This window comes from Aulostomus chinensis, chromosome 21 (assembly GCF_037954235.1).
Source record: "Aulostomus chinensis isolate RoL2024-O1b breed Wild chromosome 21, RoL_Achi_v1.0, whole genome shotgun sequence".
NCBI lineage: Eukaryota > Metazoa > Chordata > Actinopteri > Syngnathiformes > Aulostomidae > Aulostomus > Aulostomus chinensis.
This window is the reverse complement of record NC_141340.1, coordinates 16488850-16505572: the sequence shown is the minus strand read 5'-3', so window position 1 is coordinate 16505572 and position 16723 is coordinate 16488850. Positions and strand designations below refer to the sequence as shown.

Genomic DNA, 16723 nt, shown 5'->3' with positions numbered 1-16723 from the left:
TTTACATACCATGAAAAACAATATGTGCTATTATTCCACTGAACTCTCTCTCTCTCTCTCTCTCCCTCTCTCTCTCTCTTGTATGGCCCTGAAAGATGACATAAAACAGGATATTTATTACCTTTCTCCCTGTATTTTTCACACATACGCTGAGTGCCTTTTGTGTGACTTGTCACTGATCTTCAAAAATGTGGACCCTTTCTGACAGAAGTCATTCAAGAGAGCAGTGTTGCAATATGTGATAGATGCACATCAAGCAGTCATGCGACCTGTGTCAAATAAATTCAAAGTATTTTTATCTTTAAAACTCGGAAAGTCAACAAATCATATATGCTATTCCTGCTTTGGGGGAAGGAGAGCCATTTAAGCGATTCATTGATTTCAGATGTGGATCCACACAGAAATATATTTGACTACCACCTTTCATTCACCAAGTGTTGCTGCAGACTCCAGTGATAACTTTGTACCAGCAGCCTTCATTAGATTTTATTAGTTACACTGAGGTGTTTTGATCATCTTCTATCTACTGTCAGACAGAGAGATTGATCCTGTAGCCAGCAGGATCCTCCAGAGTGGCAAAATATAATATTTTAATCATCTGAAATGTGATGGGATTTCACATGACGTTTCAGTTTAGATGTAATCTCTTCGCTGTGATGATAATAGGCTTAATATTGTTCTATTTGCTCATGCAATGGAATAGCTGGTCCAGCAAGAGTTTGTTGCCTGAAGGCTAAGGCGTGATGTGATATTCGGGGCTGACCCTATTTTATTAACCTCATCAAGCCTGTTTGCAATTTTTTTTTTTTTTACATGAATACAAATAAAGCAGGAAGATTTGTCGACATCTGTGGCCAATGTATTTGCTAATAATCATGTTTGATCAGGTGTACGTATGTCAAAAATAAGCAGAGACACCTTGGAATTTTTTTATTTATTTATTTTTATTCAATTGCTGTGCCCATCAAAAGAGGTAAGCAGTGTGTATGGTCTTAGCCGGCAGGTCGAATTCTGTTTATTGAGTGTTTGGGCCTCGAGGCCACTTGTCTCAGACTGTATTGTATTCTTGGGCTCAATGTTTTTTCTCCCTCTGTTTGCAGGTGATGTGCCTTTGCAGCTAATGTGTGTGTGTGTGTGTGTGTGTTTCAGTGGTCATGTGCTTTTGGCCTATACATTATGAATAAGGCTGCATAGCCTTAAAGCCAAACATGTCATGGAAGGCTTTGCTGAAAGCTACTCCCTTGCTACTGTTTGAACTGTAAAAACAGTGGATGGATTGTTTGTGCCTAGCGTCATGTTTCCCCCTTTTTCAAACGATTTTTCACTGTCACAGTGTGATCTATTTGGTGTGATAACAGTTGGAGGGTTGGAAGAACAGCAGGATTGAATTATTTATCCACAATCTTGTTAGTTGGGGTGAGCTGAAAATATTTTTTTCAGGTGGTGGTTTACTGTGCTGTTGTCATTTTTTCTAAAAAACAAAACAAAACAGTCGATACATTTTTTGAGCGTCACGCATCCCCCTGTGAGATGTTTTGTCTTACTTTTGGAATTTGACCCATTTGGGAAGTCTGTAACACAATGCCACATAATGAAACTATTTATCCACTTTCAAGGTAGAAGAGGGCTTACGAGATGGAGCCAGCTCTACCCACAGAACATGTGCAATATGTCTCCTGCTGGTAGCGCAGGAGTTTCACCACACAATAACAGCATCTTACGTGAAAAGCAGAGAGATTTATCCAGAGGTGATAAGTTCACTGATCATTGTGTGAACTCATTTGCAGGGGCGGGAATGTCAGGGATTGTCATTTATATTGAAGTATGATGCATTTTAGCTTTAAGCAACATTTTTGGGAAATATGTATTTTTTTTGCATCCGCCCCTGAGCCGCGATGAGATGAGTGGTTATATTATAAAGGAATGCACATAGGCGATATGACAGGCTAGAGCTTAGGGTATATAGCAATGGCTACCGATGCAGTAGTTTGCTACATCGATTTGACTCTGAACTACAAATCAGTTGAGACTCTCTGAATGCTAATGCCTTTGTTAGCATTAAGATAGAACTAGGGTTGTATATCACAATTGACTTTTAAGATTACAAGATATTTTGATTTTAGAATCAGACATGTATCCAGAAATACTTTCTCCACTGTGTGTGCAATGTTTTGACATAGCATCTCCAAGCTTTGTTTGGGAAAATGTTCCTTGACAGCTAGAAGAATGACTTGCGCTAATAATTCTGGCTGAGTACGTAAGAAAGGATAAGGAGGATTACTTTTAGACAAACTAGGATCCTGAACCTTATCAATTCTATCCTGAATGCACAGAGGAGGAACTACAGGTTTTGGAAGCTGAGTGGGCAAGACGGAGGTATGCTAACCCTCCTATCCACAACAGTTCATTGCGCCAAGCTAAGTAGTAGTCAGCTAGTTGGTCCCTACTGCATACAGAAAGACAAAGCTATCGTATGTCTGTCTCTGGGGAGGATGGCAAATATGCTTGCTACTTTAACTCAAAAAAGTATGTTTGGTGACAAAAATTATACACGATAACCATTTTTTGATTTTACTCTTCAGCGCTTCGCAAATGTTGTTTCATTCGAAATGAAAGCTTGAATTTAATGACTGACATGACAAGATAACCATCATGCTTTAATGTGTTAGAATTTCATATATTCATTTTTGAATTTTTTTTTTTAATTTAGCCTTAATTATAGTGCAAGAGACTGCTGCCTTTTCCTAGAGAACAGCATACACCATTAAGGCTGTTCTGTGCTAATAATGATACATGTTAGAGGTGAGAGTGTTTGTGCCAGAGAGGTGAGATAGACAGGACTGGGATGAGAAGTGCCAGACAGCTCATTGTGTGTGTGTATGTCTGTGTGTGTGTGTGTGTGTGTGTGTGTGTGTGTGTGTGTGTGTGTGTGTGTGTGTGTGCGCACATGCGCGGGCATGTGCATGCGTTTGTTTGCATGTGTGCGCGTGTTCCAGCATTTGCTTTGCCAGCAATCCTCTGCCCCCTTGTGTGTGTTCTCTTACATGAGACACATACACATACAAACAGGCACACAATCACACTGTCCCATGAACACAGCTGCGCTTGTGTGTTACACCATATTTAGTCTGACTCAACATGAGACTGGAGGTGAACTATGCTGTATAAACCTATCAAATCATTATGTTCATTAGGTTGCATTAGAATTGCAAATGACCTGATTGGTAAGAGCAGAAAAATATGACCAGCACAAATGACAGTTTCTGCTTGAATGAAGCTGTCACTATGCTTTAATCCATTTGGAGTCATGGAGGCCAAAATGATGAATGATTCAATTAATTTGCACATAGTCGAAACACTGACACTCATTAAGACACCATTTCAGCTAAATAGGGGATGAAAGCCACTGATAGCCTTTAAAATGCTCTTTCTACATATTAAAAATGCTTTTTGCTGAAACTGCTTGCCTTTGTTTAATGTAGTGTAAAATAATTAGGTACCCTGGATAAATGCTGCTACCTGTCTGTCATGGTCAGGTACTGCACTGCTAGGGAGTTTCACCTGTCATGTCTGACATGCTGACACCTGTCTGTCCGTCTCTGTTTTCAGTTCGAGAAAAAAGGAAGAGCCTTTATATCAACCATGTGAGTAGAAGGAAAAAAATGTGTGTAGGTTTCTGCAGTTTGATTTTCAAAAAATTGTGTGCATGTATATATGTATATGTGTATTTATATTTATATATATGGATATGTGTGTATATATATACTTATGTGTATGTATATATGTATATATATATACTTATGTGTATGTATATATATATGTATATATATATACACACACACACACACACACACATATATATATATATATATATATATATATGGAGAGGGAGAGAGAGCGAGAGTTATTTATTAATATAAATGTGACTGTATTGAATGTGCTTTCAGTAATTTGACTATCTTGTATTTTTTGCAAGTTCACACACATTTCGGAGAATAAGGTAAAGTCCATAAAAGTAATCCAGCTTTTATCGTAGTGCATCTTCTTTCCAACCCCCCTGACTCATCATATTTACATCAAACTAACACTCTTACTGTATATATAATTCTGTTGGTTTACATTTTTAGATGTAGTAAGATTTCACCAGCCACACTTGCATTACATTATGGTTTTGCTCATCTTTGCCATTTATCATTCCCTCTTCAACAAGATCCTAATTTTCAACATTGCCTACGGCATCACAGTCTTTGAATATTGGGGGTTGAAATGGTGATTATGAACATTTTTGAATGAGAACCATATTTTTTAAAAGTGATGAGAAAAAAAGGTTCCTGTGACATTGATGTTACAGGAAGGCTCCAAAGGACCTTTTCAATTTAAACTGAGAGATTCACCTAAATTTAGCACAAAACAAGCATGTGAAAGAAAGTTTTGCACTAAGTGGTAGTTAAAAATGTGTCTAAAGATTATATCCATCATATTCTTGCATTTTTTTTTGTGCCTTGTACGAAAAGAAGAAAGCTAAAATGGCCTTGGAGTGTCACAGGTGCCTTTCTTTCCATGGCTGTTGGCAACATATTTGACTGATCCATTATAACAAATATAGAAAATAACATGCATTTGTATGTTTGTGTGTCCATTCCAGCATCATCCAGGCCCAGTGAGAAGAAAGTACAGTTCATGCTCCACCATATTCCTTGATGACAGCACTGTCAGTCAGCCCAACCTTAAATACACTATCAAATGGTAACTGATTCTTGCTCATTTGGAATACCAGATGATCTAATATTGAGCATGACATGATGGGCTTTAGTTTGTAATGGTCTTTTTTATTTTTACAGTGTGTCCCTTGCAATTTTCTACCACATAAAGAACAGGTAGGATAACTGTTTCCACTCAAATTACTGTCTTTGTATCCATTTAGTACTCCATTTCTGCATCAAATAAACATTGGAGATCAGCAGAAAAAGAATGAACGCATAAAGTCTTACGTCTTAGTGATATGGGTCACAAAAAATTCCTTTTATAGTCTGATGTTTTTCCTTGTCTGTCATTCCAGAGAGCTTGACGGAAGAATGTTGTTAGACATTTTTGATGAGAAACTGCATCCACTCTCGGTAAGGCCTTAACTGGAGTTAAATTTTCCATTATGTGAAAGCTGTAGAGCTCTCAGCATTAATAACTGCAACAAATCACACAGACTGAAAAACGGCAAATGAGCTTGCACGGATCAAATAGCAGAGAAATCTGTCTCCTAATCTCGGGAGCCATCTGGATCATTGAGATGTGTTTTCATTTCAATTCTTCATGCGCTGCAATTGCATGGTCTTAACATTGAAACACATTATGGCTGATAGTCACTGCTTCATATCCAAACATTTGCAATTATATCATTCAAGATAAATACTGATTCACCACTGCAACAGCTCATACAGGAAGTCTTATAATTGCATGTGTATCTGATGTTACACATGTGAAATGTAATGCATAAAAAATGAGTTACCGGCAACTGCAATGAATTTGGTTAACAAAGATGTGTCAAAATGTAAGAAAAAACCCCACAAAGGTTGAGATGTACATACATTGGAGAGTGTGGTATCAACACTTTGCAAATAGTCAAATCTAGCCGAGTACATCTGTGAAGGACCAAGCTGGTAAACAAGGAGATTCCGGTGGTTTTGAGGGACAAAAAAGGTTTTATTTTACCCAAAAAATGAAAAAGGAATTACAAAATAGATAACAGGGGTTCTGGGCCCATAAAAGAGGTCAAAGGAACATAACTTAACAAAAAGGAACTTAACCCTACCAACAGACCTGACAAAATGAACACAATGGGGAACATATATACACTGGCTGATCAGGCCACACGGAGACAAAAGGGAATGACAGAACAACTCTACTACAAACTAAGCAATAATTAACAAACCTAATAACCCCCTTTGACAAAGATGAACTCGACCTATATGAACCAAACCAAGAATATCAAAACCAAGTATTCAGCAAAGAAACAAACAATATAACTAAACTGAAAACAAACAGTTCCTCCCTATGAGGTTGCAAGGTTTGGTACGTCCCAATTGTCCACTTCCTGTTTAAAAGAGCTTCACTTCCCTAACACATGTCCTTTGCCTGAGCCTGGGCCGATGTTCTCCTGGACCAGCACCTCATACAACATTTTAAGTAAGTGACTGTACAAAAGTTAACTAAATGTGTGCGCGCTACAAAATAGAAACTAATGTACTGTCAACTAAAAATAAAAGTATGCTATTTGAAACCAAAACCCAGTATGTGGTCATTTATTGTTTGAAATGTGTTTTGAGATTAATTTATAGGGGAATAATAATAAACTGCTAATGCAAAGAAACCAACGTGTGAGTGCAGGCCCAGATGAAACCCTCAGAGCTGTGAGGCTGCGAATGCGGCCATCACAACATCTATATCTAGTATATTTGTCTAGTTTCTCATTACACTTAATCCAAAATAAAATTCCTCGTTCTCCGCTGATCCAGTCGGTCCGGGTTGCGGGGGTAGCAGTCTCAGCAGGGAAGCCCAGACTGTCCTTTCCCCAGCTACCTCCACCAGCTCCTTGGATTGAGGAGTTCCTCAAAGTATTCCTTCCACTGTTCAATTATCTCCCCAGTTGACGTCAGCAGCCTCCTGTCCACACTTTAAACAGTGTGGGCAAGTTGCCGCCTTCCCACTCTGAGGCGACAGACGGTTTGCCAGATCCTTTTCAGAGCTGACCGATAGTCACTCTGCATGGCCTCACCGAACTCCTTCCACACCCAAGTTTTTGCCTTGGCGACCGCCATGGCTGCACACCACTTGGCCTGCCAGTACCGGTCGGCTGCCTCTGGAGACCCACAGACCAGCCATGCCCTGTAGGCCTCCTTCTTCAGCCTGATGGCTACCTCTGGTGTCCACCAGCAGGTTCGGGGATTACCATCATGACCAGCCCCAGCAGCCTTAGACCGCAGCTCACAACAGCTGCCTCGACAATGGCAGAGGGGAACATGGTCCATTTGGACTCAATGCCCTCCACTGCCCCCGGGATGCGGTCAAAGCTCTGCCAGAGGTGGGAGTTGAAGATCATCCTGACAGGTTCTTCGCCCAGGTGATCCCAGCAAACCCTCACTACTCGTTTGGGCCTGCCAGGTCTGTGCGGCATCTTCCCCTGCCATCTGATCCTACTCACCACCAGATGGTGATCAGTTGACAACTCAGCTCCTCTCTTCACCTGAGTGTCCAGAACATACGGCCACAGGTCAAATGATATGACTATAAAATTGATCATAGACCTTCGACCTAGGATGCCCTGGTGCCACGTGTACTGATGGATATCTTTATGTTCAAACATGGTGTTAGTTATGGACAAACTGCGACTTGCACTGAAGTCCAATAACTGCACATCACTTGGGTTCAATCATACCCCTCCAGGTCACGCTGTCATTGCCCAAGTAAGTGTTGAAGTCACCCAGTTGGACAATGGAGTCACCATCCAGCACCCTTCCCAGGGACTCCAAAATGGGTGCGTACTCTGAACCGCTGTTCGGCACATAAGAGCAGACTGCTGACCAAACCACACTGCACGGACCCTTCCCATTCCTCCTGCGGGTGGTGGGTTCATGGGGGAACAAATCCATGTAACCTTTCGGGCTGGGCCTGGACGGACCCCATGGGTCTACTGTTTGGACATACCCTGAGCACCTTCTCGGGGAGGCGTCTGGAAGGCATCTTGACCAGATGCCGCAGCCACCTCATCTAACTCCTCTTGATGTGGAGGAGCAGCAGCTCTATTCTTAGCGCCTCCTGGATGGTGGAGCTTCTCATCCTATCTCTAAGGGAGAGCCCAGCCATCTTCTGGAGGAAACTCATTTCGTCTGCTTGTACCTGTGATCTTGTCCTTTCGGTCGTAACCCAAAGCTCATTATCATAGGTGAGGGTAGGAATGTAGATTGGGTGGAAAATTGAGAGCTTTTCCTTTTGGCTCAGCTCCCTCTTCAACACAATGGACTGATGCAGAGTCCGCATCACCGTAGACACCACACCAATCCAATGGTCTGCCACTCTGCATTATGTGCCCTGTAGACCCTCACAATACGTTTGGGCCTGCCGGGTCTGGCCGGCGTCCTCCCCCACCATCAGAGCCAACTCACCACCAATTGGTGATTGGTCAAACTCCAGCATACAGGCACTGAGCCAAGGGGAAACAAGTATAGCCACCCCTGCCCGTTGCCTCTCACTGCTGGCAACGCCAGAGCGGAAGAGAGTCCAGCCCCTCTTGATAGGACTGGTTCCAGAGCCCTTGCCGTGCGTTGAGGTGAGTCCTACTGTATCTAGCTGAAACTTCTTGACCTCACGCACTAGCTCAGGCACTTTCCCCACTAGAAAGGTGACGTTCCACATGCCCAGAGCCAGTTTCTGTAGCCGAAGATCAGACCGCCAGGGTCTCTCAGCTGCCACCCATCCAACATAGCACCCAACCCCTTTGGCCCCTCCAATCAGTGGTAAGCCCATTGGAGGGGGGACCCACATTTTGTCCTGGGGCTGTGCCTGGCCAGGCATGGGTGCAGGTCTGGCACCCATGCGCTTTGCCAAGCCCTGCCCCAAGGCCTGGCTCTGTGGAGGGCCCCGGTGACCCGCGTCTGGGTGAGGGAAAACTCTGTCCAAAGTTGTTTTTCTTCCATGGGTTTTTTGAGCTACTTTTTGTTTGGTCCCTTCCCTAGGACCTCTTTATCTTGGATGACCCTACCAGGAGCATGAAAACACCCGACAACTTTGCTCCATGGAATTTTGGGTCATGCAAACTCCTCAACCGTGATAATGTGGCAGCTCAAGGAGGACAGTCCTATCAAAAACAAGATTAATTAATTTCATTGGCTTACACGTGAGTGTGGTCGTGTGTTCAACATTCACATGCATCACCATGCTGGAAGATGGTGAGGATGGAGAGAGAGGAGCGATGGGTGAGATGTTCTCACAGTTCTCAGCAGTTCTCAAGAAAAAACAAGTACCTTTGGTTCGCAGCAAGCGAAGCGGGGTATCTTCACCACAAACACAGTTACCTTCAACAGCAATTAAAGTTTGAAGAAAAGTAGTTAAAACAATCATTGCAAGCACTAAAATTAATCAATATTGATATTAGAATTAATCTTGGCACTGGTTTAATAATATGAGCTCCTCCCCCTGAAGTCAGATCAGCTGAGAACATCAAGAATATAGCAAAACATTTGATCAGGTGCTTGTCTTTCAAACCCACGTAATGTATCTATATAAAACATGGCTTAAAACTTGTCGTTTTTCGCTACATGAACCACATTTCTTACAATTTGGGGTAGTTTGAGTATTTTTCAAATGTTTTTGCTATGTAGTATCAAATACAAAGGATATCTGCTCTTTCAGTTTGCCATTTCACATATCAAAGGACGCTTTTGTGGTAGTCTGAAAGTCTGAAGATTCTTTGAAAGAAAAAAAATATGCAAAGCATTGTAATTCCACACCTACCAAAAAAGAGGCATATTTGGTGCTTGTGCATCAATGACAGACAAAATCTTTAGTGCTAGCTAAACTCCCACTTTTTATTCAACACTCCTGTAAAAGAAAAGGAGAAGGCAGCTTCAGGTACAGTAAGTTTCGTGGGGATTTTTTTACATAACATTCCATCTTTTTATGTGTACATTTTTTGGGGTCAAACTTAGAGGAAAAAAAACAAGCTTGGCACACAGAGACCAAATGAACTCACACAGAAAATGGGAACACAGTCTAAAAGACAGACAAAAGGAACGCAGGAAATTCAGACGCAGGTGTATCACATTAGGGCTGGTAATCACAAGGGCAGGAAACAAAGGAAGACAGTAAGTAAATGTGGAACAAGAGGAATGATAAGTAAACTGCCAAATAAAACAGGAAATAATGGACTATGAAAACTAAAGAAATACCCACATGAAATCTATGTGATTGCATGTGGGGAAGCTGAGTTGTCAAATGTGATCCACATGTGGTGTTTTTATTTCATACTTTGCAAGTCCATCCTGTCAAAGTAAGACACCTTAAAAGGCACCACCTTTGTGTTTTACGGTTGTCATTTATACAGATTCCTTGTATTGATATAATTAATTACAATATATTGCTGGGTTATGCAGTTTTTAAAGCACAGCATGTGGTTACATTTTTTTCCCGTTACAATATGTGCTTCACGTTATAACCTGTGGAAAAATGTGAAGGACACGTGAACACATTCATCCACACATGTCCAAATGGAAGACATGCTAAGCTCATTTGTTTTATTGTGAGGAAGCTCAAATTTCCATTATGACTGGTGATGTTTTCTTGTCTTTTCTTTCCTGCAGAAGTCTGAGGTTCCTTCAGATTATGATAAACACGACCCTGAGCAGAAGCAGATCTATCGCTTTGTCAGGACCCTGTTCAGCGCTGCACAGCTCACTGCGGAGTGTGCTATTGTCACATTGGTGAGGCATGTGTGTATGTTTCAGTGCTGACACTAGGAGGGAGTATTGCTTCCTTGTCCCTTATGTTTGCCTCTTCAGAATAATGCCCTGTGCTCTTGTAGCATTCATTTTTTAGACAGCTTCTCTGGTTCATTTTGGTATCATGCTTTTTGTCTGGAATCTTATGAAAGGCTCAGCTCACGATGTCACTCAGGAGTTTTCCGCCAGTTGATTCGAGCTAAGCAATGTCCTGTATGAATTACCTTGGTGTGAAGTGTCTGTGCCTGCAGCAAGCATGTAATTGGAAATGTACCTGTACAGAAGTTCACTCTTGATGGCAGACGTCCTGCGTCCCCATCTTGCCTTCTGTCTTCCCCTGACTTTTTTGTTTGTGGTAACTGTTCCCATTTGATTTCTACCATAATACAAGTTTACAGTGGTAAATATGTTAAAAACATATCTAGTTCATATTAGAGCTGCAACTAACGACTATTTTAATAGTCGACTAGTCACCGACTATTGAAACGATTTGTCAACTAATTGGATAATTATTAATTTTTTCTTAAATTTAGCATGAAGTTGATTTAATTATGTGGCAAATGATAATAAACACAAGAAAGATGGGTACAATGAAAAATACATCTTTCATTGAACAAACTGCGGATTCGTAAACAAATTAAATAAAAATGTCCTGTCTAAAACCAGTGCTCGGTCAATAGACATAAATCCAAAAATAAATAAACCTCTGTCCATTTTTTTAGGGACAGGCAAATAAATAAATCAAAATCAAGTTAACATTTTTTTTATAGCGAAAATACGCTTATAAAATATACAATGTATGTCATAAAAACCGTACTGGCTTAAATGTGACTTGAATCTCACCGAGGCGAGTCAGACTCCGTTTCCTTCAACTGCCCGTTGTGCTTTCTCTTCAAATGTTCCTGCATCTCCGAGGTACCGCCATGACACGCACGGTCTGCTTTGCAAACTTTCCAAGTAGTCTTTTTATTCGCCGTATCCAGGCTAAAATGCTCCCAAACTTTAGAAGTTTTGGTGCGCGTACCTGATGTTGACGCCGCCATTTCTGTATGTTACCGCTCAGAGACAGAGACGCTACTGCGCATGCGCGACTCTCGGCAGAGATTATAATCAAGTGGATGCCTCACTCTGTTGGAAAAACGCGTCTGGCAACAATCGTCGACGATGGAATTCATCGTTGACTATTTCTATTATCGATTTTTGTCGACAGCGTCGACTAATTGTTGCAGCCCTAGTTCATATGTTCTGCCATGTTATCTTTTGATCTAATTACACGATTACTTTAACATTTCTACAGAATTATTTTACTTACACACCACTCTCTCCTCACATTTGCCTGGAAACATCTTTTTGCCCACTTTGTCACTGTGGCTGAAACATGCATCTCTACGCACTGGGAAGTGCAGGGTTAACATGGTTGGCCTGGTGGCCTAATACTGGGTTACTCTGTTTCCTGTATGTACAAATGTGTAAACTGCATGCATGGTGAGTCTTTATGTGCCACCCTGAGATTCACACAAAGTGAAGCTCAGCCCATGGCCTCTACTTCTCAGTCCCACAGAGTGAGATTTTATGTGTCATCAGTCATTGATTCAGGCTTAGCTGACACAGTAAACTTAGACAGGAGACTTAAAATGGACACAGGCCATGAAGGCCGTGATGCTCTAATGACCACCACATCAGTTTCTCTATGAGGATCAAATACACTGAATGGGGAACTGTCTGCATGGGGAAAATAAAATTCTGACACCAAAAGCTTTCATATGGAGTCAAGTCAAGCTGGTGCCATGAAGTGGAGAAGGCTATTGATTTTTCTTTTGACATGAGAAACATGTAACTGACGAATAATCAAATGTAGGTTGTAATAGTTTCCTGCTGTTATGAGGAGTTAACTTAATAGGTATGACCCTCCTTTGCCATTGCAGGATTTGTTCCCGTATCAAGTATGCCCCCCCCCCCCCCCCCCCCCCGGGGTTAAAACTTGCCCTGTGTCGTACAAAATTTGTGGCTTTAGCCTCAGAAATACCAAAAGTATCTTTTTTGTGGGCGCACAAGGCTACTGTTTGACAACTGCACTGCCTCTGATTATTTGCTGTTCTTCTTTGTAGATTATTCTCTGTGCTGGTGCATGAATATCATTCAGCAAGGGGTCGTTGCTCTCATTTCATGCAGGCTTCAATGTTTTCTGCCTGTTGCCAGATAAATGCATATGTTGTGCGTGTTGGCAAACTTTGGCCACAACAGAGATAAGTTAACATTGCCTGCAGGCTCCAAGCCCAACCCAGTATGACTTGTCCAATTAGCCACCTGAGCTGTGCTAACGGACAAGTCAGACCTAGGCTGCAAAATAGTAGGAAGGCATGTTGTTTTTCTCACAGCTTCACTCTCTTTCTTCCCTTTGAATTTTTTCAGAATTAAAAACTCACATTTCTGATAATGACCATCTAGTCTGTCTACTCTTGACAGTTTTCTGTAATTCTATTTTGATTTTTAAGTCACCTAAGACTCCCAGTTCTGCTACTGTGCAAACCTAGACAGAATTATAATGTGCGCAATACTTTCTGCTGCTGCAAAAAAAAACATATTTGCAAGTCAGACTTGACGTCTGATATGCAAGTATTCAAAACTGCTATACATTTTATTCATGAAAAATAAAATCAGTGGACCAACAAAAATAAGTTTTTTTTTTAAATTGCCTTTATGAAACTATCAGTATGCCTCTTAAGAATTTTTGAAAATGAACACTTATCATGTCAAAAAATCCCCCCCCCCCCAAAAAATCCCCAAAAAGGAATTGTTTCCAAAAAAAAAAAAAGAAACCACCAAGATAACTACAAGTAAATACACTCTATGTTTTTGTAACATTTTCTTTTTCTACACTGCCCATGGGTAGAAATGGTTTGGGAGCATTTACTGGGAGAGTCTTTGAGGATTGTGTTCTGTACAGCTTCCGTTATCAAGTCTGACATGTAATTGTCTCCATGCAGCTTACCACTGTAGATCCTTGACAATGCCTATAAAATCTAAGAGAATATATTCCTCAAAGACTCTCACTAAATGATGTTCAATGGTGAAAAAGCAGCTGTTCTGTGCGAAATTTCAAATTGCAAGGAATTGTGCCTGCGGCCTTGGTGTACTCTGTGATCCGTGGGCTGTTGTGGGGATTCTGGTTCCTGAAAGACAGAGAAATAGAGATGCTGAGGCAAAACTTTGAGGGTTTTTCTGTGAATGAGCTCCGGGGAAGTTAGGTTTCATTAGCATCTCACTTCTTGTCTTACCTGGAAGAGGTGTAGGCATGAGACTGCAAAACAGTGAAGCAGCACATCAACTGTGCAGATTGTAGAAAAACACAGAGAACAGTGATGGGAATTGGGTAAATGCATAACATCTGATTTTTGAACATGTGAATTCGATGGAAGTAAGCCCAGTATTTCCATTAATTCTATCTGACACAGTATGTAAGACACGATATTTAAATATTTACACTGAAATGTAATTTAATTTCCTGTTTGTATACTGGTGCTTTAGTATTGGGTTAATTAAAATCATCTTGTTATGTCTAATGGAGAAATATTAAATGGAGTATGTTGTCCATCTGATGTGGGGCTTGTGAGTTCCAAAGCCTTTTGGCAAGTGGGAAATCAGGGTTAAAATTATGTAGTGCTAACTTGGCAATGAGAGATGTGCTGGCAGCAGACGTTTGTGCCCATGGGCTTTAGCGTCTTTGCTAGCACGCACTTCTCCCATGGCTGTGTTTGTGAGTTTAACTTTGTGCAGGACTGTGGTGCTCATGTACACAGCAAATGTGGCATGGATGGACATTTAATGAGCATTTATAAAATATGAAGATAACTGTGTGTTAATTTGAACTCTTTTAAGTATTTAATCCCTCAAAGGCCAGATTTTTTTTTTTTGGCAAATCTATATATTGGATAAAGCAAACATTCCCATTTTCTTACTATTTTGGTTTTATAGGTTTTTTTCTGTATGTGTCAGAATGCTTAAAATTGGGCATTTCAGACAAAACATAAATTAATGACGTAACTAAAATATTTGTAACATAAGGAAAACTGTGTGTTTATATTTCTTATATTTTCAGAGCAGACATTTCTGTGGTAGATAGATAGAGACTTAATAGTATGTTGTTCATTTCTTTGCCAAAAGGTGTATTTGGAGAGGCTCCTGACCTATGCGGAGATTGACATTTGCCCTGCCAACTGGAAGCGTATCGTGTTAGGAGCCATCCTCTTAGCATCCAAGGTCTGGGACGACCAGGCGGTCTGGAATGTCGACTACTGCCAAATTCTGAAGGATATCACTGTGGAGGACATGTGAGTAGTTGGAAACACACTGCATTCATATGGAGGCAGTCCAGTGACACATAAAAGCCCATAAATCCCTGCAAACATGTAAAGTGAGGTCAGTAATACTAGATGTTGCTGCAGCTTATTGTCATTGACACAACTGGCCCATGTAAAGGGTTTGATTTTGGAAGTGTGTTTATGTTCAATTGCATTGTCAAACATAACATCTGTTATTGCTTGTCATGTGCTGTGAGGATGACCAGATGAGTTCTATGATACATCAAAACCATGTTGAAAATATTTTATTGTACTTTCAGTGGTGTGAAAGTCTTTGCCGCATGTTTGTCACGCTTAAATGTTTCAGGTCATCAAAAAATTTAGATATCAGTCAAAGACAACACAAGTAAACACAAAATACAGTTTTAAAATTTATTATTAAAGGAGAAAAAAAAAAGTCCAAACCTACATGCCCCTCCCCAAGTGTTTGCCCCCCTGTTAACTGTGGTTTATCACACCTGAGTTCAGTGTCTCTAGCCACACCCAGGCCTGATTACCACCACACCTGTTTCTCAATCAAGAAATCACTTTAATAGGACCTGCCTGACAAAGTAAAGCAGACCAAAAGATCCCCAAAAGCTACACATCGTGCCGAGAGCCAAAGAAATTCAGGAGCAAATACGAAAGAAAGTAATTGAGATTCATCAGTCTGGAAAAAAAGTTATAAAGCCGTTTCTAAAGCTTTGGGACTCCAGCAAACCACAGTGACAGCCATCGTCCACAAATGGCGAAAACATGGAACAGTGGTGAACCTTGCCAGGAGTGGCCGGCCGACCAAAATTATTCCAAGAGTGCAGCAACGACTCATCCAAGAGGTCACAAAAGAACCCACAACAACATCCAAAGAACTACGGGCCTCAGTTAAGGTCAGTGTTCATGACTCCACTGTAAGGAAGAGACTTGGCAAAAAATAAAATGGCCTGAATGGAGACGAAAACCAGTGCTGAGCAAAAAGAACATGAAGGCTTGTGTCGCTTTTGCCAGCGGACATCTTGATGATCCCTAAGACTTTAGGGAAAATAATGTGTGGACTGATGAGACAAAAGCTGAACTTTTTGGAAGTTCCGCATTTCAGAAAAAGAACATCATACTACAGTAAAAATATGGTGGTAGTGGTGTGATGGTCCGGGGCTGCCTTGCTGCTTCAGGACCTGGAAGACTTGCTGTGATAAATAGAACCTTGAATTCTGCTGTCTACCAAAACAAATCCTGAAGGAGAGTGGTTTAGTCAAAGTCCTGACCTGAATCCTACTGAGATGCTGTGGCATGACCTTAAAAAAGCGCTCCAAGGTGGCTGAATTGCAACAATTCTGCGAAGATGGTAGGGCAAAAATTCCTCCTCAGCACTGTAAAAGACTCATTGCAAGTTATCGCAAATACTTGAATGCAGTTGTCACTGGTAAGGCTGGCCCAGCCAGTTATTAGGTTTAGGAGACATCACTCTTTCACACAGGACCATGTAGGTTTGAATTTTTTAATTTTTTTTCCTTAATCATAAACCTTCATTTTAAAAACAACATGTTGTGTTTGCTGTGAAACATTTTAAGTGTGACAAACATGCACAAAAATAAGAAATCAGGAAGGAGGCAAACACTCTTTCACACTTTTTTTTTTTTTTTTTTGAAAAGCTTTTCATCTGTCAGTCTGTTTTCTAGAAGAATCAGGTCACACTTATCTTCCTAGAATGATGGTTCAGTTTATTTAGCAAGTGGTATATGTTATCACCAAACATGTCAATCACAGCAAGAGGAATGAAAAGCATCTGGGAGTTCATCAACTGACTTTGTCACTCGTGTTCTTTCCAGAAAATCCAAACTCCTTTTTAACACCGAATTATATGAAGTAAATGATGAGTGTGTGGAAGCAACTGGCATC

The 16723-nt window shown here is 40.9% G+C and overlaps 1 protein-coding gene across 2 annotated transcripts in view; it reads left to right on the top strand.

The window, feature by feature from the left end:
- Window positions 1-16723, top strand: part of ccny (cyclin Y) — a 45625-nt gene that overhangs the window by 19914 nt on the left and 8988 nt on the right. Inside the window, exons 4-10 of one of the 2 annotated variants that reach the window (XM_086192156.1) lie at window positions 3610-3644; window positions 3977-4000; window positions 4646-4746; window positions 4842-4877; window positions 5060-5117; window positions 10350-10469; window positions 14652-14818. In XM_086192156.1, the coding sequence (XP_086048282.1) occupies window positions 3610-3644; window positions 3977-4000; window positions 4646-4746; window positions 4842-4877; window positions 5060-5117; window positions 10350-10469; window positions 14652-14818 (541 nt within the window). The remainder of the gene's footprint in view (window positions 1-3609; window positions 3645-3976; window positions 4001-4645; window positions 4747-4841; window positions 4878-5059; window positions 5118-10349; window positions 10470-14651; window positions 14819-16723) is intronic. The other variant, XM_086192157.1, reaches the window with a different exon arrangement.